This window comes from Bradysia coprophila, unplaced genomic scaffold (assembly GCF_014529535.1).
Source record: "Bradysia coprophila strain Holo2 unplaced genomic scaffold, BU_Bcop_v1 contig_151, whole genome shotgun sequence".
NCBI classification, from domain to species: domain Eukaryota; kingdom Metazoa; phylum Arthropoda; class Insecta; order Diptera; family Sciaridae; genus Bradysia; species Bradysia coprophila.
Window position 1 is genome coordinate 4,077,227 of NW_023503423.1, and position 20,204 is coordinate 4,097,430.

The following is a 20,204-nucleotide window of genomic DNA, read 5'->3' on the forward strand; positions in this document are numbered from 1 at the left end:
CACAAAGTTTTCTTTAACAACTTCCATATTTCTGCCGATTATATCCAGGTCATCTGCGAAACCAAGTATTTGACTGGATTTGGTGAAAATGGTGCTGCTGGTGTCTGTCTGGGTGGCCCTCACTGCTGCTTCAAGAATCAGATTGAAAAGCAGCGTTGCGAGAGGATCTCCTTGGCGTAGTCCTTCCTCAATGTCAAACGATTCTGACAGTTTGTTTCGAATCCTTACACGGCTGTTAGCTTCTTCTAACGTCATTTTCGTCAGGGCTGAAGTCAACGAAAAGTTGGTGCAGTTCGACGTTGTATTCCTTGCACTTCTCCAATATTTGTCTGATCACAAACATTTGATCTGTTGTTGAACGACCTTCTCCGAATCCACCTTGGTATTCACCAACTGAACATTCCATGTACGGGAGCATTAACGCGAATATCTTGTAGGCAATGTTCAGTAAGGCTATTCCTCGAAAATTACTGCAATCCAACTTATCACCCTTCTTGTATATCGGACAGAGTATGCTGGTCTTCCATTCATCGGGCAGTTCCAAGCAACCTGAACTTTATTCAATACCTACAAAACTATGGAATCTTAGAGCCACTGAAATAGTACATTTCGTACCTAGGACTAAAAGTTTTTTTTTAGCGTGTGAGAAGTAATCGAATACGCTAAAAAAGACTTTTAGTCCGTGGTACGAATAGTATTTTTCATATTGGACGGAGAAAAAAATTGGACGCACTTTTCGGGTCCTAGGTATGAAAAATATTTTCTTATCCTTGAAGTTAAAGCAAATAGTTGTGGGAAATACATCTGAAAGACGGACGAGTATGATAATTCCAAGCTCAAGCAAAGAAAATACAAAAAATTCAACCGAGTAAAAATCCTTTTAACACAAGAATAGACATGATAGTTCATTGCATCGTTCACCGTACATCAGTACTTCGGGCCGTTACACACAACCGCTGGTGCAAGTAAAATCTGTCTAAGTTCTTTATACACACCATTCAAAAAATAACTTCATGAAAACGATGTAAAGAAAACTTCCAGGTGTGTTGATGTGGCCTTTCATTCAAAATTTTCTGTATTTTTATCTTTCCTCTTTGTGCAAAGATAAAACTTTCCAGCATTAGCTCTTTTCTTTAGTGTCTTTCTCTTTTCCAATTTTTTTTTTCTTTTCTTTTTGTTTTGTTCTGGCCTCTTTACATCAACGTACAATTCCGAGAAATTCACAACCGAAATTTCGGTAATACGTGTTCAATTTCACCGTAGATTATATGCCATTATAGAGAAAATCAATACGACAAGAAAATAGATTAACCCCATGGATTTTCACTCAGTATTCCGTAGCAGTTTTTCGGTATGCTGTCGACAACGCAATGGGTTTCTTTCTCTTCATATATGGAATATTTTTACCATTTCCCTCATAACGACTTCCAATTTAAGAAAGCAAAATAAAAATAATCATCCCACTCAAGCAGCATTACAATACTTTACGTAGCCGTCTGTAGTGCTCTCAGGAACACTAATAAAATCACCAACGAAAATATAATGGCACCCAGATTCACTCAGGCTGTATATCCACCACTTGAACATAAGTTTTTCGGTTAAGTGTATTTTTTGGGGGTGGATATTATACACGCAAAGGATACATTATCAATTGTCGACATCATCCATTGAACCGCATTGTTTTATGACTTTGTGAGTACGTAAAGATTGGGGTTTAGGAATTATCTTATTCATATGAATAAATTGATGAACATTACCGTTCGCCTTTCTCAATCTGACGACTAAGTTTTCTCCTTTTCTAATTCCAAAATGTGTCAAACACACCTCCTCGCATTTTTTCTCTACCAACTGAGCCAAGTGATTCTCATATTCTTCTCTACATCAAAAACCATCGCCTTTCGTGTGAAATTGCAATCGCAATTTAATTTTCAATCGAAGCAATGACCTTTATCAAGTTACAATCAATTTCCAAATGATTTCATTAGCGGAAACAATTTCTTTTTTTTTTTTTTGTAGGGTCCCAATCGATTCAATTCAATTACTTAACTCTTATTCCATTCCAATCAAATTCAATCCATAAAATGTATATTCCATTTTCTATTCAGCAATCCCTTTCAGCAGTACCCGCATAGCGTTATCATTAAGTTAGAATCACGTTTATATAGCACAATTTACTCTACCACAATGTTCGTTCTCATTGTGTGTGGTTTATTGAATTCCTTCGATACAGAAGAAAAACTATGTCGAGAAATTTACGGTTTAATATTTTCATTGTGTTTACCACATAGCGCAAATATTATACATACTAAACACAATGTGGACATGCTAGTGACGTTGAAAATGTATGTTACTGTAATTTTGTTATCGCTGTAATGCGATTCCACTGAAAAATATTCATATAAAATGCACAGCAATGGCATAATAAATAACGAAAGTAAGTTCATAAAACGGCAAATCGATTTTCAAATACTTTGATATTGTAAAACATGTAGAGCGAAAATGGAGAAAGGATCCGATTCCTGCAGTATGACACAGGATGACACTTAATTTAATAAAAGAAAAAAATTGGAAAAATTTAATTAAATGTGGGAAATGGAACTGTGCACAGTGCTTTGAACTGTGACAAGAATAAAAGAAACGTAACATAAGGGACTTAAGCTTCCTTTTGACAAAGTGTGTCACATGGACCCGATGCTTCTCTTTTACAAAATGTAACACAAGGTGGCAATGCTTACTTTTTACAAAATGTACCTCAAGTAGCCGATGCTTCCTTCTTTTGACAGAACACAACACAAGCAGCTGATCCTTTTTTTTAGAAAATGCAACACAAGAAGTTGATGCCATCTATATATGTATGTATGTTCACAGAAGGCTATCGCCTTAACACTACCTGTGATGTCGCACATAAATCACAATTTCATAACATGAACTTAACTCTAAACCTTTTCATTCGATTCTTATCTTGTGTTTATACAAACATAGAGAGAGAGAGAGAGAGAGAGAGAGAGAGAGAGAGAGAGAGAGAGAGGGAGAATAAAAACATCAAAAACAGCAAAAGAGAGCATAAGAGAGTCTAATCATTAATGACAAAAAAACGCAAACACTCATCAGGAAAAGATTCAGATGACATATTCCTCTTCAAATCTAGCAAAAGCGAATTCCACAAAGTGATAGCTTGAACAAAGAAAGAATCCTTCAGTATGGATGTCACAGCGCATGGCACAATCAACGACGGGTTCCGAGCACTACGCGTAAATTTCAAAAGTTCAGCTAAATAGCCAGGTTGCTTACTTATCAGAACACTCCGTAGCACCAAACACATTTTATACTTTCTAAAGTTCGGATATGAGCATCCCAACACAGCTACTTCTTGCGTCGAAATGTGATCTCTCCGCTTTAGCTTGAACGCAAATCGCACACAAGCATTCATCGCTACTTGCAGTGAATGTCTCGAACTGGCATCCATGTCGCACATGACAGAATCACAATAAGTAAAATGCGGAAGAAACAACGTTTTCACTAGCCGCAACTCCAGAGGCTTCGCAATCCACCATACACCCTTTGCAATATCTGTCTCACTTGATCTGTCCATGTCATCATGTTGTTTATCCATAGTCCCAGTACTCTTGCCTTCCGGAAGTAATGAATTCGATCACCATTTAGCAGAATTGGATTATGAGCAAGAACAGGATCATCAATTTCAATTTCAGATTCAGATATGACAATACTCTCTCTAGCACCCAAACTCTCTCAAAAAATCGCTTTAGGGGGGAAAATAAGTTTGAGAAACGCTGATTTTTAATATGGCTTCAAAACAACAACAACAACACGAGCAAACAAAGTAGCAGTGATTCATAAACGTATTTACCACCTTAATAATAGGAGTTTGGTTGCTAGGGAGGGTATTGGATATGACAATCGCCATTGACTTTCTCGCATTCAAAATCAGTTTATTTTCTTCAGCCCACTGTCGAATTCTGTTTAAGTCTTCGTTAATCTGGTCCACACCTTCCTTGAATTTAAACCGGTCCTGGTTCTTGTATAGTTGAACGTCATCAACAAACAAATGACACTGACAATGAATAAGGACGTTGGGAAGGTCATTAATGAATAGCGAGAACAGTAGGGGACCTAGGACCGATCCTTGTGGAACACCTTTATTAGTGTACAGGAACTCCGACAAATAGTTATCAATCATCACCGCCTGACATCTACCAGACAGATAGGATTTAATCAGTTCAACGGCACTTGCCGAAAAAAAGAATTTTTTCCTCAGCTTATCTAACAGCAGACCATGCATCTTTCACAGAACGTGACACACGGAGCCGATGCTTCCTTTTGCAAAATGTAACACAAGGCGTTAATGCTCCTTTTAACAAACCATGATGCTTCTTTTACACAAACTGTGACTCAAGGAGCCGTTGCTCCTTTTACAAAATGAAACACAAGCAGCCGATGCTTCCTTGTTACAGAATTTAACACAAAAAGGTTGTGCTTTTTTATAGAAAAAGTAACCCAAGAAGCCGATGTTCCCTTTTACAAAAGGTGACACAGTGAGACGATGCTCCTTTTACACAAGCAGCTGATCCTTCCTTTTCACAAAATGTGACTCAAGTAGCCGATGTTCCCTTTTACAAAATTAAACTTACGAATCTAGTGGTACGTTTTATGTACCACACCGCAATAAGCTAGCGATCTGTTTACCACGATATGACAGAAGAAACTATCGACTACCTAACCAAACAGAGCCAAAAAACTTCGTATACCAAATCAATATCTGAAACATTTCCACATCGAACCACCCTATGCAAAGCACTTTTATTGGATCCATCTGCAGTTCTTGTACTATATTAATAATCAGACCGGCGTTATTAAATCGTTTCGCGCTAAGCAATGAAATGTATATATTGAAGTCAGTCTCCGTTACATTACACAGTTTGCAGTTTAAATTTAAAACGTGACAAAAAGTGGTGTCACCATATTCCCCCGAGTATATTTCATATTTTGAGTCATTTTTGTTACACCAAGCGCAAAGACCAGTGCTCACTGGTCCAATAGGCACGTTGGGTCGGTGGTCGGGGCGCTGAGAAAAAATGTTCGGTAATAATGGAAGATATTCTCTGAAGAGATTTTCGTGTGGGAAATATTTTGGCGCAGGGAAGAATTAAGGTCACGATGAAAAATGGATGGATGAAGGTTTTGTGGAAAATTGCTGTAGGATGTAGACGTGACAGCAACTCCACATTCTTTAAATAGAAATTTTTAAATATTTTCTCTGTGCTAACAGCGAGGTTGCTTTCACTTAAAAATAGATCCGAGCGATAAGCTCATCCCTGTTTGCTTTGCCTGAGTACAACTTAATAAAGAGTTTATAGTAATTTTATTTAAAAGTGAAACGTGGGAAGGAAAGACGCAGAGGAAGCAGATGAACTTTTCAATTAACTTTTATTTGCTTGGCATAAATTTGTATTATAATGCACTCAACGTGCTTAAAGTGCTGCAGACGGTACCGTCAAATCATGACCAAACATCGACCATCCCGCTGAAATGGAACGGATATAACGATTTCATTTTCCTGACACATACAACAAAATATTATATTTTAAAGTGGTTGGTCGGTCCGACGGTTTTATTTTTATATTTATCCATTGAAAGGATTCTTTTTTGAGCTGAAAAGAATTTTTTTCCCCACTTTTTTCATATATTTTGTGTTCTGCTTCAGTTGTTGGATATAGGGAAAGCTTTCCGTGATAAATGGTCGTTAAATAAGACTCAGCGCTATATTTGTATTGTCGTGAGTTGCACGAAAGGTCAAAAGTATGAGTATTTTCTACTGAGAAAATTATACAGAAAATATATTCCCAATTGACTAGCAGGTTGAAGGCTTGGCATGGGGTTAAAGTATATTAAAATGAATGACGCAAATTTATGATTTTGGTCAGTGTGTAAAAACCACAGTTCAGTTAATGATTGGTTTCAGTTGAAACTTTGTTGTAACACTGTTCAAGTTTAACACTTTTGTTTGAGAGATTACATTCGCCGATAAAGAGGAAATTATGGTTTTAAAACAATTAAGATAACATTACCAGATCTCACGCCATACTATTAACCCATATTGGATCAAGGTTTGTGTGTGCACACGTCTAGAAAAATTAAGGCTATAAGTTGCGGCTCCCTCCTTTCACCTTTAAAATGTTATTTCTAAGAAATTTCAGATAAATTGCTGCGGAGTACACACAGTTGTCGAGATATAAATGGCAACGGAACGAAATTTTCAGCTCGCCTTATCCGACCCAAGTCATTAATAAATTGGCATTTATTATGGAAAACAGTTATAGACCAGGCTGGTGATCCTATGTTCAACAGAATTTATGCGTACATACCCTCCATGGCATTAATACGATTTTCCCTTTTTTCCCCTAATATCCCATACATTTCCGTATAAATATTCAGTCTTTCAACTTCAACCCTTACACAACTTTATCTCGATTTCTTTATCAATCTTCTATGTGAAGCACGAATATTTTTCAAAAGGTTTCGCGAGATTAGCGGATGAATCTTATTGCGGCCGATTCAACGGCGTCGATAGTCGAATAAGTTTGATTAAACAATGGTTTTCATTGGGAGAGGACGTACTGTATGATAATATGTAATGGCTTGGTACTAATCACTCGTAAAATTGTATGACTTAAAGGAACAGGTTGAATCAGTTGACAGGTGAAATTAGATTTCAGGTTACTGGTCTACCTGTCCTGTTCCTAGAACATCCTTTCGCAATCGAAGCTGATTCAATCGTCATTATATAATTGTTAAATCTACTACTTCTTTTGTTTCTAATACGGCTTAGGAGCCATTCACAAATTAGGAATGTCAAAAATTTCAATTTTCAGACCTCTACCTGCGTGTGTAAATAATAATAATTGATGGTGCACTTTTTACAGTCCCGTTTAGGTAGTATCCGACTAAAAAATTTATTTCGTCCGGGTCTTTTAATATAAGGAAGGGAAGAACATCTTTCCTCTTTTTTTTCAAATAAAGCGCACACCACATTGATGTGTCATAAATTTCGATTTCCAATATGGTTAGCTACAGTTTTATATTGTGGAAAGTGAGACACCTAACAACAGCCGAGTCATCTTTTTCCCATGAGCCAACTTTCTTATTTATATTTTGCCGATATCTCTGCCTTGCTCCACATTGTGACCCAATTTAATCGGATGTAATATTTCATATATTCTTTTGATGCGGGGCAAAAAAAATTATTATATTTCCTATCCCCAATGTGCGACCACGTTTGCGAAATCGGACACAATTTATTTCACTTTTTCTCATTCTTTGTCTTTCCATTAAAACACACATCCAGAAATGCCATACGTTCTTGTCTATTGTCATTTTTTTTTCTCTCCAACCAACACGACACGTGATTCTATGAAAGCGTCATGTATATTTAAAAGTGTATTGGGACGTTCCTCTCTATGGGATGATGTAATGTACAAATCGTTTCGTGCTTGGTTTACCATTTCAAAGACAATATTCATTCGGAAAAGTTGACACGAAAATTGTGCACTTAAGTTTTCTCATGTCTAAAATGGTTTTCGGAAATTAAAGTGGTTAGATTGAGATGAATTAAATTTAGATCCTTTTCATTTGATGGATTTGAAATTATATTACAAAGAGGAGAATGATGGGGTGTGTGTTTGTAGAATAGAATGGGGAGGAAATGTATTGATTATTTATGGAAAGTGTTTCGTCGACTAAATTTCTTAACCATTGTTTCCGCTCTAGTTTTTTTTTTTTGAAAAAGGTTAGCGGGTGTAGAAGGTCCATAATCGGTTCACGATGAAGGTGTTAAGTGGGACTCGACAATGGTGTTATGTAACACTCAGATATAGATATTTTGATAGTAAATTTTTGGGCAAATCTCTAATTTCCAGTAGTGGTTGGAACAATTGTATAGATGGGCTTTACATGCCACTTTGTAAAGTTGGCACAACACAAGAAAATGAAAGTTGTGCGACAACGATTTCGTGAACCACCATCCATGAGGTGAATATAAAATATATTTCTGGTGAACGTAGAATTTGCCTGTGGTGAGTATATAGTATTAGTATGTGAAAGTTGCCAGTCTATTTTTAAGAGCGATAATATCGTTTTTTGAACGGTGATGCCGTCGCGTGCGTTATTATAGTCGAACAAATCGATAATATCGTCCTGGCGCTAATATTGTCTTCTCTAAATATCGGCAGAATAACTGTACTGGACGATAACATTTAATTGGGATGATAATATCGTTTTAAATTATCGTCTTAAAAATTATCGTCCAAAAGAACGATAAAATCGTAGGGAACATAATATCGATAATATTGTCCAGCAGATATTTTCATGAAGGACGTTATTATCGTCCCAAAAACGATATTATCGTTTTCTGGACGATATTGTCAATGATAATTTACCGCAATAAGCGGTAGGAAAACTAGGAAAATTAGAGTGTTAAAACTGTACAGTGTATGCTTTCATAGAAAATTTTACACTTTTAACAATACTCATTTAGAGCGATGTCCTCTTTTGTGTTGAATATATTATGTCCCCTGTCACCATTTCGGTGTTCGAAAGTGGATAGATAATCTGTGATGTGTTTTGTGTGTTGATCTGTCATTTTGGTGTTCAAAAACTACTGCAACTGGTGAAAAACGTGCCACGAAGTTTTTTAAACAAAATGTTAGCATTGCTATTCAGAGGGGGAATGCGGCTAGTATCATGGGTACTTTCGAGTCAGGTCGCAACTTGGAGGAGATTTATTTTATTCCCTTGACTGAAAGTCAGGGTCTTATGAAAGAAAATACCCTTAAATGTCCGTAACGCTAAGTTCACTTTGATATTTTGAAAATAATGTTCTACATTGGCGAAAAACGTTAAATACAGAAAACGTCCGTACACTTGTGGACTCGATAGCTCGAGTAATTCTTTACCGATTTGCAAAATTTTGGTTTTAATCGATGGAGAATGAAAATCATGAGGTTAAGTTCGTAGATGGGCAATATTGGGATAATGAGATGGGAGTAATTCTCAAGAGAATTTTATTCCTTTTTACCGCGATAACTTCCATAATTCTTATCAGATTTTCAAGGATTTTGTCTTAATCGACGAAGATTGAAAATCTTGAGACTGAGTTTGCTGATGGATAATGTTCGAACACCGAGATGGGAGAAATTCTACACAGACGCTTTCTCTTGTTACCGCGCGATAACTTGAGTAATTTTTACCCGATTTTCAAATTTTTTGTTTTAATTGACAGAGAATGATATTGGAGTAGTGAGTTTGGAGTAATTGTAAACATAACTTGTTTACCACGACATTTTTGCAACGGATTTCCAGAAAAATTTCTTATTTGACGAGTAGTGAAATTCTGGATTTCTGGTCTAACAATTAAGAAGTACTTCCCAAAAGAGTTTTTGCTTGCTTGCTTGAGAAACCGATAGCTCGAGTAATTCTCAGAGGCTTCAAAAATCAATTTCGACCAGTAGCGTAATTCATGTGGTTAAACTCGAACATTGGAATTTAATTGGACTAGTAATCTGGGATATCCGACAATTTTTGCGTGAAATCCGTATTCTTAAAAGAATTTTTTTCGTTCCTAAAATGTTTGAACGAGTGTGAACTTTGTGGCCAGAGCGAAGCGAGGGCCGTAATTCACACGAGTTATATTTTTTCAAGAGGTAGGCAGGAAATACGCCAAATTATACTCAGACGCTTTTCCTTGTTATCGTGATAACTTAAGTAATTTTTACCCGATTTTAAGTTCGTAGATGGATAATATTAGAGTAGTGAGGTTGGAGTATAATTGTAAACACAACTTATTACCGCGACATTTTTGCAACGGATTTACAGAAAAAAAATTATTCGACGAGTAAGTGAATCTGGATTTCTGGTCGAACAATCTAGAAGTCTAGAACAATCTTGCTTTCTTGATAACACGATAACTCGAGTAATTCTCAGAGGCTTCGAAAATCGCAGATTTGAAAATATTAAGTGTTTTCGACCAGTATCGTAATTCATGTGGTTAAATTCGAACATTTTACTTTATTGGACTGGTAATCTGCGATATACGACAATTTTTGCGTGAAATCGCGTTCTTAAAAGAAATTTTTCGTTCCTAAAGTGTTTGCACGAGTGTGAATTTTGCCAGAGCCGTAATTCACATGAGTTTTTTTTTCAAGAGGTAAGCAAGAAATGCGCCACCTGTTCAGCGCTTTTAGTAGACTATATAGGAGACTCAACTTAGGAGTAAGACATCGCTCGCTGGACCTTCAACTCATAGCTCTTTTTGTTTCTTCAGGAAATTAAATAAATATGAGTAAAATGAAGCATGTGATGACTGCTGTTTTCTGAATAAAAGAGACATCACCTTTTCATGTGACTTTAATTTTGTGATCTCAAAAACACCACCTCATTTAAAAATGGTTAGAAAACTAAGGCTGGAATTATAGAAAAAAAATAGCCAGTCAAGGGACCTGACCCACCCAAGAGGTGGGGCCTAGTTTTATAATTTATGATTATATATATATATATTTATTTGCTATTAAAAATATAAAACTGTTAAAAAGTGAAAAAAAAACTAAATAAAATTTAAGTCTGAATTCACAGTCATTCCGTTTTGTGTCCGTTTTCATTCCGTTTTGCCTCCGTGTACATGACATTTCATACAATAGAGCAAGATTCTTGAAGAAAAGGTTAAGACACTCCTGAGTTGCTGACGAAGGCGGTGAAACACAAATTTAGACAGGTTTTGTTAAACCACAGCACTGCTACTAGCATGAACACTGAATTGACAAGTGTCAAATTTGGAGGCTTTAGTGATACGAGCTACCGCTTAGGATTGTTTGTATTGTATGTTTTAACTCATACAACGAAAGCAAGTTATCTATCTGTACAACAGAAACGCAGTGCCTACTGTGATTTCATCAGCCTCCGAATATTTTCTATGTTCATGCTAGAAGCAGGGCTGTGGTTAAACACATTCATCAAAGATTGTTTGAAATGTCAACTTAATAAAAATAAATTTTTTCTTCAAGTTTTCTTTACATACAAACTATAATGAGTGTGTTTAACAAAACATGTCTAAATTGTTAAAATTTGTGTTTCACCCGCCTTTGTTAGTGTGTTAAGAGCGATCACCCCTTAGCAAATTTGTAGCCTATATTTAGGCGGAAAAATATTCGTTTTTTGATGGTTTCTCTGAATCAAAATCTTTTTTTGAAAAAATTAACTTCTCATAACTTATCCCACTTGGAGAAACATTTGCAAAATGTGTAAATTACACGTTTGGAAAATGTTTCTCCAAGTGGGATAAGTTGTGACCAACAAATCAATTTTTCCTTTAAAGTAACATAGTTTTGCGTGCTTTAATGCTTTTACTTTTTCAAAAAAAAATATTTTGATTCAAAGAAACCATCAAAAAACGAATATTTTTCCGCCTAATATAGGCTACAAATTTGAAATAGGGTGGTTGCCTGTTCTTCAAGAACCTTGGAATAGAAAACATTGTATGATATGACAACTGTCACGTAGACGCAGACGGATGTAGACCACACGAAATAAAAACGGATGACTCTGAAGCCACCTTAAAATTTGTGTTTTTCGTGTAATGTTGATATTGCTTTAAAAAAATGTGCGGCACGGCAACTTCATTACAAAAAATGTCAGTGTCAAATTTGTCAAAATAAGGTGGTATTTTGACTGCATCAAAACGAAGTTTGGTTGCTAGAGAGGGTATTGGCGAAACTCTTTCATCTAGTCTAGTCACTATAGAAAATAACATTCCTTGAATTACATAACAGTAACGACACGCACATAATATATCCTCCATAGTAGTACTTACAAAAACAAACAGACAATAATATGAAAGCTTGACAGAAATGTAAATATTGAAAACTTGTCGCGCCCAATTTTATTTTTTCCCCCCTAAATTTCACTAATCTTTATATACCACTCTGAGTATACTGCACATATTTGTTCAGCTTAAATCCATATAATCCAAAACGACAAAATACATCACCCAATATACAATCTGGGTAAAATGTTACCCAACAAAATTTCTAGTATTTCAATTGTAGACTTTATAATATTTGAATAAGCACTTTGTTGGTTCATATAATTGGGGATTCCATAATCCAGCATATCATTCCTGTTGCTTTTCGTATCCATTTTATTTAAGTAAGAGACTGTCGAGAGGACGAAATAAAATATTAGAAAAAAAAAAATTTCCGTACCAGATATTCGAAGAAACACTGGTGTATCTCATGTTAACCAAATAAAATATTTTCTTTGTAAATATTTGAACATTTCCATCTCGCTTTCATCCCAGGGATTTTCAAGTCGATGTTTTTTCGGCTAGGACGAATCATCATGGTTGCGGATTTTCTATGTTCAAAATTTACATGCCTTAATAAGGAATCGGATGTAAAATTATGCAAATCCTAAATTTAGATTTGAGTTGCCTTATTATTATTATAACATTTTATTTTTGGATCCATTTTATTGCTTATTATTATGGAGATTTGTTTTAGCATCTCACATTCATTAGATATATTTATTTTGCGAATATAAATTTTTTTTTTTTATTTATAGTTGCTAAGCCAGAGGATATCAAGGCATTTAAATTTGAATTCCATCAAAAACTGCTAATGAATAGAGATGAGAAACCGGTCGATGTTGAAGGGGATCGAAAGAATTTTGCACCAAAAATACTTTGTGCTCTTATTGGATAATGTCAAAATGCCTTTTGGATGAATGGGTTGAGTTGCGTTAAATTAATTGTTTTTAGGCTAACCGCCAAAAATGATAGTTTTATGTGTGGGTCAGACTTTTCGTCCATCTCAGAAACGGCTACACATCTGTAAACGACAACGTAACTTTTTAAAAGCAGCTATCCATATGTTATGCAAAGTGTGTGCGGCGACACATAACTATCAATTCATAACTATGCAACGAGAATCGTATCGACTGCTCCTTGGGTTGACAATAGACACTTAGAGCGATACGAAATTAACTGTTTCTATTATATGCCTAGAGGAATTATATATAGACCGGAAATTACGAACAAAATTACGTAAAAATTGAGTCCCCGACATGAAAAACGAAATATTTGATATCGAATCTGTAAGCGTCACCTACACCGATATCAGTTCTTTTGTAAGTGGATAACAGGACTTGCGTCACACCTCCACTGTAGGTGGTTTTGGGCGATTTCAGCTCTTTTGTAAGTTTTGATTTTTTAGAATTTGGTCGCAGATAATAGACAATCATATTGTCCAGTTTGAACGAAAATATTCTTCTTACAAAACTATATAACTTTCTCTGAACCTTCCAGCTTTCATTTGACGAAAATCGAAAATTTGACGAAAATCAAAAATTTGATCAAAATCGAAAATTTGACAAAATTTAAAAATTTGGCGAAATTTAAAAATTTGACGAAAATTGAAAATTTGACGAAAATTGAAAATTTGACGAAAATTGAAAATTTAACACACTTAAAACGCTCATCGACTATAATCTAAAACTCTTTAACTTTGTCTTTTAAACAAACTTTCTATCTGTCATATTTTCCGAGTTATGGCTGACATAGCTCGCACTTAAAATGCTCATAGCTCCAAAATGATCGATTCTTGGAGAAAACCATCAAACACGTGTCTTCTTTTTGGAGGAAACCAAAATGCTTCAAACGACATTGCACACAGGTCGCGTAAGTATCGAATTCGCTCATATCACTGAATTGCTCAAAATAAATTAGTGTGTCAATGCGAAGGTTACTTTTTCTATTAACAAACTATTAAATCCAAAAAAATACTAATAGAGACCAAATATAATGTGGACTAAATTCTAAATTTAACTTTGAATTTGAAATTCAATGGTCATGCACTTATTTACTTCCGGTTCTGAGTAATTCGGCTTATAAAAATGCGAACAAAATGTTTCATTTGTTTACTTTGTTTGCAGCTGAGTGTACGGGTTGTCAGCCATGTCGATGCCTGTGATATCGGCTCAAGATCTAACCGTTGAGAGTGTGGTTGATGAAAACGTAACGAAATATTCACCAATGATTCAATTCTATCGGGATAAAACGATTTTTGTGACGGGTGGTACTGGGTTTTTGGGCATGCTGTTCATTGAAAAACTGTTACGGTAATAGAATTCGAGAGATAAGAGTTCGGAATTCTCCAAAGGCTTCTACGGTGGATATGAATTTGACGCATAGAGGAACCGTGTAGTGTAGTAGTAGCCGAAGGGATAAAATAGGAAATTCCAAGAGCGTCGCTTCGCTCAAGTTGGACTTCTATCCCAGAGGTGAACACAGTGTTCTTCATGTGTGCATGGTGTGATTAACCATTTTTCTAAACGAAACAAAAACATAAATGCCGTAATACCATTCTTGAAAACATAAACAAAGTGATCTCTCTGTATAGGCAGTGCGGGACGGATAAGTGAATTATACGAGTTCTGCGGGTAAAACTAGGTATGTTCACTGGAAAGTATCATTCTTCGATGACAAAATTTCCAAATAATCGATATCAATCGAATGTTTTATCGATAATCGATAAATATCGACTGATAATCATATTATCAGTCGCCATTTTCCGATTATTAGTCGATATTTACCGATTATCAGTCGATATGTACCGACTCTCAGTCGACATTTACCGATTATCAGTCGCAATTTTTCGATTATCAGTCGACATTTACCGATTATCAGTCGATATTTACCGATCATCAGTCGACATTTACCGATCATCAGTCGAAATTCACCGATTATCAGTCGACATTTACTGATTATCAGTCGATATTTGCAGATTATCAGTCGATATTTACCGATCATCAGTCGACATTTACCGATCATCAGTCGATATTTACCGATTATCAGTCGATATATATCAATTATCGATAAAACATTCGATTGATATTGACTTTTCGAAAATATCGATAATCGATTCTAAAGGAATTCAATCGAATGAATTATCGAACATGCCTAGGTAAAACTTAGTGAATTATGCGGGAAGGTTGAGAGTTACCCCAATTCAATTTTCTCATGGCCTATTGAAGAGAGAAAATAAGGTTGATCACACCGCACACCGCGGAAAAGTGCATGTCAAGCGTAGAAGTCCTAGGCGATCTCGGCAAATTCTAACAAGTTTTTCACACTGTAGATGCGGAGTGAAATCAATCTACGTGTTGGTGAGACCGAAAAAGAACAAATCACCGGCCCAACGGATACAAGAAACATTCGCTGGCGAAATATTCGTTAAATTGAAGGAACTAGATCCGGACTACATGATGCGAATTAAACTGATCGAGGGTGACACATACCGAGCTGATCTAGGTATTTCCGACGACGATCGCAAAGAAATTATTGCGAATGTGGAAATTGTGATACATGCGGCGGCTGATGTGCGATTCGACAAATCACTGCAAGAACTCTGTTTAACCAATGTACGAGGAACGAAGTCCATAACATTGCTGGCCGAACAAATGCAGAACTTGATTGTGTTTGCCTACATATCGACGGCATTTTCTCAGTTTTATCGGGATAAAATTGAGGAGAAATTTTATCCTCCTCCATGCGATCCGGATGAAATGATTCGTATTGTTGGTATGAAACGAATGGAATGTGAATGTTTAGCCATAGATCATTGGGACCAACGGACTAAGTTCTAGAAATTAAAGAGACTTTTTTTCAGAGCATTTCGACCAACACCAAACTGAAGAACTGAATTTTTTGACCGACAAACTTCTAAGACCCTGGGAGAATACATACGTGTTCACAAAAGCTTTGTCGGAAGAGTTGGTTCGTCGAGTGGCACATAAATTTCCGACAATCGTCGTACGACCTTCTATTAGTGAGTGATGGATTTATATTATCAGCCACACGGCCAATTCAGCCCCTACCTTTCCTCAGTTATTGCCACATATGAAGATCCGCTGCCCGCATGGACCAACAACGTTTATGGCTTAAATGGATTTTGCTTCGGCATAGGGCTGGGTTGCATAAGAGTAGCTGCCGGTAGTGATTCGAAAAATGTTGAAGTGGTCTGCGCCGACTTCGTTACAAACGGCACTTTGGCTGCAATGTGGAACAAAGCGAATGAACAGAACAATACGGCAACTAATAATGGAACAGTGTCAGCTGGGGGAGCGGAAAATGTGAACAAATTTGACGAATCGAGCTTAATCGTTCACTTGACAGCGCAGGATGCAATTACTTGTGGTTTGTTTAGTTCACAATTATGTCGTGGTAGCGCTGTCTTTTTTCACACACATAGCATTTCACCACTTGTCAGCAAATTTTCTGTAGCTGAATATGGCGCTGTTTTAGGATGAAAGTTTAAGAAACGACCGTATTCAGCTATGACAACAGGGATGTCCCTTTTGTAGTTTTCAGAGCAAACTAGTACGTCGTCCCAGGCCGTGATGATTTTTTGTACGAGAATTCACCATATTATCTGCATCCGCGTGACCTCCCCCAGTTTTACCGTCTTGGATTGGTCGCAGTGTCTTTCCCTGATATTTCTGGTGACACTCTCTGGTTGTTTTTTAAAGTTCACATTTTGTTGCAGGACAATTCCAGGCAAAAATGATAGCCGGCTTTCATGACGTCCCGTCTGCTCTATGTCTTTCCCGTCCATCTATAACGTTCGCCGAAACAGGACTGATGTTCTTCCTGCTGACTATCATGTATCATGTCGTTCCAGCTATTATGTTGGACACATTTTTCCGCGTCACAAACAACAAAAATCGGTATGATGAACACAAACCGTCTGGCGAAATTTGCGAGTTGCGTTGTCGGACTGACAATGTCGGTTTAACTTAATTCTTACTCTTTACAGACTCTTACCGGTGTATAGAAAGTATCAGGACTTTTTGAATCGCACAGCTTATTTTTCGAAGCACGTCTGGCGCTATGGTCATCAAAATATGAAACAGATCATTGAAAAGTAATTATATTTTTCACGCACCATTACCAACTATGTCAGATGAATCCGTTAATCATTTCTAATTTAGTATGTCCGAGGAAGACCAACGATTTTTCCCTTGCGATATATTCAAGTTCAAAACGATTGACTACATACATAGTTATTACTTGGGATTGAGACAATACTTAGCAAAGGAATCACTAGATAATTTGCCTTACGCCAAACGGAGATACAGAATCATAATGCTAACTTCATTCGTAACATCGACCTTTTACTATAGCTTCTTGGGATGTTTGTTGTACATGTTCATGCATGTAACTGGCGTTGCGTACTACATAAAGGAGTGTATGTGGACATTTATATGATGTCGACTTTATTATTGAACTTCAATCAAGACACTAACTTATAAACATAATAAAAGTGAGTTTTATTTACTAATTTTAATGCCCTGCTTCTCGCTTCGCTCGTATTACAGCAAACGAAAATTATCTTAAATCGAAAGTCCAAGACAGATACTTAAATAGCTAAATTTTAGCTTTAATTCAGTTTGGAATCTGCGGGTCACTGAGGCTGTAATATAAAACGCACGGTTTTATGATACCAGCGCATCAGTGTCTTCTTCAAACTTTGTACCAGTGTTATATCGGCTAAATTAAAAGACTTAGGTCAAAATGATCATCAAGAAAGTTCGGTCTCACATCACTTTTCATCAGCAATTATCTACTTTAGGTGGACCGATCAGTTTATAGTATTTACAAGATGGTGAAAATTTTTTTGAATCGGACACACCATTTTTGTTTCCCGACGTTTATGGTGCTATCGATAGGGAATTTCAAGGTGATCATTTCGTAGAAGAAGTTTTTTTTTAGAACGACCTCTCCGCCCCGGGGCGACTCTAAGAAAATTTGAAAATTTCTAAATCGTGACCTTTTCAAGAAACTGTACCCCAGAATTGAACGACTCGGTCGGTTTTGATTTACTGGTAGTTTGTAGAGAATTGACGGACGATTCTAATAAAAGTATCGTCGGGTCGAAAGTGGGTAGCTGTGAGTCAGGGTGAGGCATCAAAGTCCAAATTTAATGTTTTGTCAATGAGCACCCTAACTGATTTTTCATTTTATTGGCTTAAAATGGAGGCTAGCACATCCCATTTAACATATCAGAAAATTTGGAGGGGGTATTTCAATTTTTTCACCAAATCTTAAAAAACTCTCTTTTGTGGACCCATGTTCTTGAGATTTTTTAAAGAAAATGTATGGAAAGTTCGACTAAAAATCAAATTAATTGCTATGTATTGGTTGACGCTAGTCTGCCGAAAAATTATATGCCCTAACAAGAAATTTCACATTTTTACTTTGTGAATGTGGACAACTTTCACTGATTTTTTCACCATCGGGAAGCTTTCTGGTCATGTCAAGCTCATCCACTGCTGGGTATAAATTCAGTTGCTACTATATCTCATAGCCTGAGACCTCACCTTTCCAAAAATACCATACTTGCCCTATTCGCTATCTGGCTTGTATTCTTTAAGATGTCAAATATGTGGGAAAGTCGACCTACTCGAAAGAATTTTGAGACAGTTTTTATTTCCAATTTTAACCGAAATAAAGTACAAATTATGTCAAATAAGGTGGTTATGGACTCTTTTAATGAAGTTTACACGCAAGGTGTAAACTTCATTAAATTGGAAATAAAAAACTGCCTCAAAAATCTTTCGAGTAGATTGAGTTACCCACATATTTGACATCTTAAAGAATACAAGCCAGATAGCGAATAGGGCAAGTATGGTATTTTTGGAAAGGTGAGGTCTCAGGCTATGCGATATAGTAGCAACTGAATTTATACCCAGCAGTGGATGAGCTTGACATGACCAGAAAGCTTCCCGATGGTGAAAAAATCAGTGAAAGTTTTATTTTTTTTTATTTTTTTATTTTTATTTTATTCAGTTTAACGACCAAACTAACAGGCCGGAGCCTAATAACAAGCTAGTCACTTACTACTACTTCATCAAATCATTCATCAAAACGTATACAATTCAAATAGAAAAACTCACCAATCCGAGAAATAGCCATCCGTTACCAAAGTTGTCCACATTCACAAAGTAAAAATGTTAAATTTCTTGTTAGAGCATATAATTGTTCGGTAGACCAGAGACAACCAGTATATAGCAATTAATTTGATTTTTAGTCGAACTTTCCACACATTTTCTTTAAAAAATCTCAAGAACATGGGCCCACAAAAGAAAGTTTTTTAAGATTTGTTGAAAAAATTGAAATACCCCCTCCCAATTTTCTGATATGTTAAATGGGATGTGCTAGCCTCCATTTTAAGTCAATAAAATGAAAAATCGGTTAGGGTGCTCATTGACAAAACATTAAATTTGGACTTTGATGCCTCACCCTGACTCACAGCTACCCACTTTCGACCCGACGATACTTTTATTAGAATCGTCTGTCAATTCTCTACAAACTAACATTAGATCAAAACCGACCGGGTCGTTTCATTTCGGGGTAAAATTTTCTGAAAAAGTCATGATTTTGAAATATTCAAATTTTCTTAAAGTCGCCCCGAGCCTGAGAGGTCGTTTAAAAAAAAAACTTCTTCTACGAAATGATCACCTTGAAATTCCCTATCGATAGCATCATAAACGTCCGGAAACAAAAATGGTGTGTCCGATTCAAAAAAATTTTCACCTAGATAGAAATTTACAGTTATTTGCAATGCCTTTCAAGCAGCTTCCAAAATGCTCATCGGACTCGTAGAATAAAGAGTCAACCTAAAGATGTGCCAACGTCTTGGACGACACCGAATTGGAAAGACGTATTGGGCTTCGGAACTGATTGCCCAGCAGGTCCAGTCCAGACTTTCTTACAAGATAAAAGTTTATCTTGAGTAGAGCGGTTAGAAACGAATGAATTTTCCCTCACATTAGCACAGACCCATCAATGCTGATTATTTGGCTTGATTCCACATACAAAAGAACCACTCCGTTTTGCCTCCGCTAAGCCAAGTCTTTTATCTATTGTTTAAAGACTAAACTGAGAGAAAATGGAACGCTTTTTCTGGAAACTCTAAATCAAGACTCATCGTTGCCGTAATGACGTGGTGAATTTTTGGGGATTTTTTTAAAATCATCAGATGTAATGTGTCACCGACACAGCACTGCTACTAGCATGAAATTAGAAAATATTCGGTGGCTGATGAAATCACAGTAGACACTGCGTTTCTTTTTTAACGAAA

The 20,204-nt window shown here is 36.3% G+C and overlaps 2 protein-coding genes across 2 annotated transcripts in view; one reads left to right on the forward strand and one right to left on the reverse strand.

Moving 5' to 3' along the window:
* Positions 1-20,204, reverse strand: part of LOC119074516 (adhesion G protein-coupled receptor L4-like) — a 100,305-nt gene that overhangs the window by 35,559 nt on the left and 44,542 nt on the right. The gene's annotated exons all lie outside the window — the stretch shown is intronic.
* On the forward strand, positions 13,985-17,391 carry LOC119074514 (fatty acyl-CoA reductase wat-like). The gene is made up of 7 exons (XM_037180677.1): positions 13,985-14,181; positions 15,201-15,643; positions 15,732-15,890; positions 15,950-16,258; positions 16,608-16,788; positions 16,878-16,985; positions 17,053-17,391. Exons 1-7 carry the CDS (start codon positions 14,018-14,020, stop codon positions 17,327-17,329), a joined length of 1,641 nt encoding a protein of 546 aa, XP_037036572.1. The 5' UTR covers positions 13,985-14,017; the 3' UTR covers positions 17,330-17,391.

Excerpts from the sequence above, each read along its gene's own strand:
- LOC119074514 (XM_037180677.1), top strand. The coding sequence starts at position 14,018 with ATGTCGATGCCTGTGATATCGGCTCAAGATCTAACCGTTGAGAGTGTG. Across the intron at positions 16,259-16,607 it reads GCAGGATGCAATTACTTGTG|GACAATTCCAGGCAAAAATG; the intron begins GTTTGTTTAGTT and ends ATTTTGTTGCAG. Across the intron at positions 16,986-17,052 it reads ATGAAACAGATCATTGAAAA|TATGTCCGAGGAAGACCAAC; the intron begins GTAATTATATTT and ends TTTCTAATTTAG.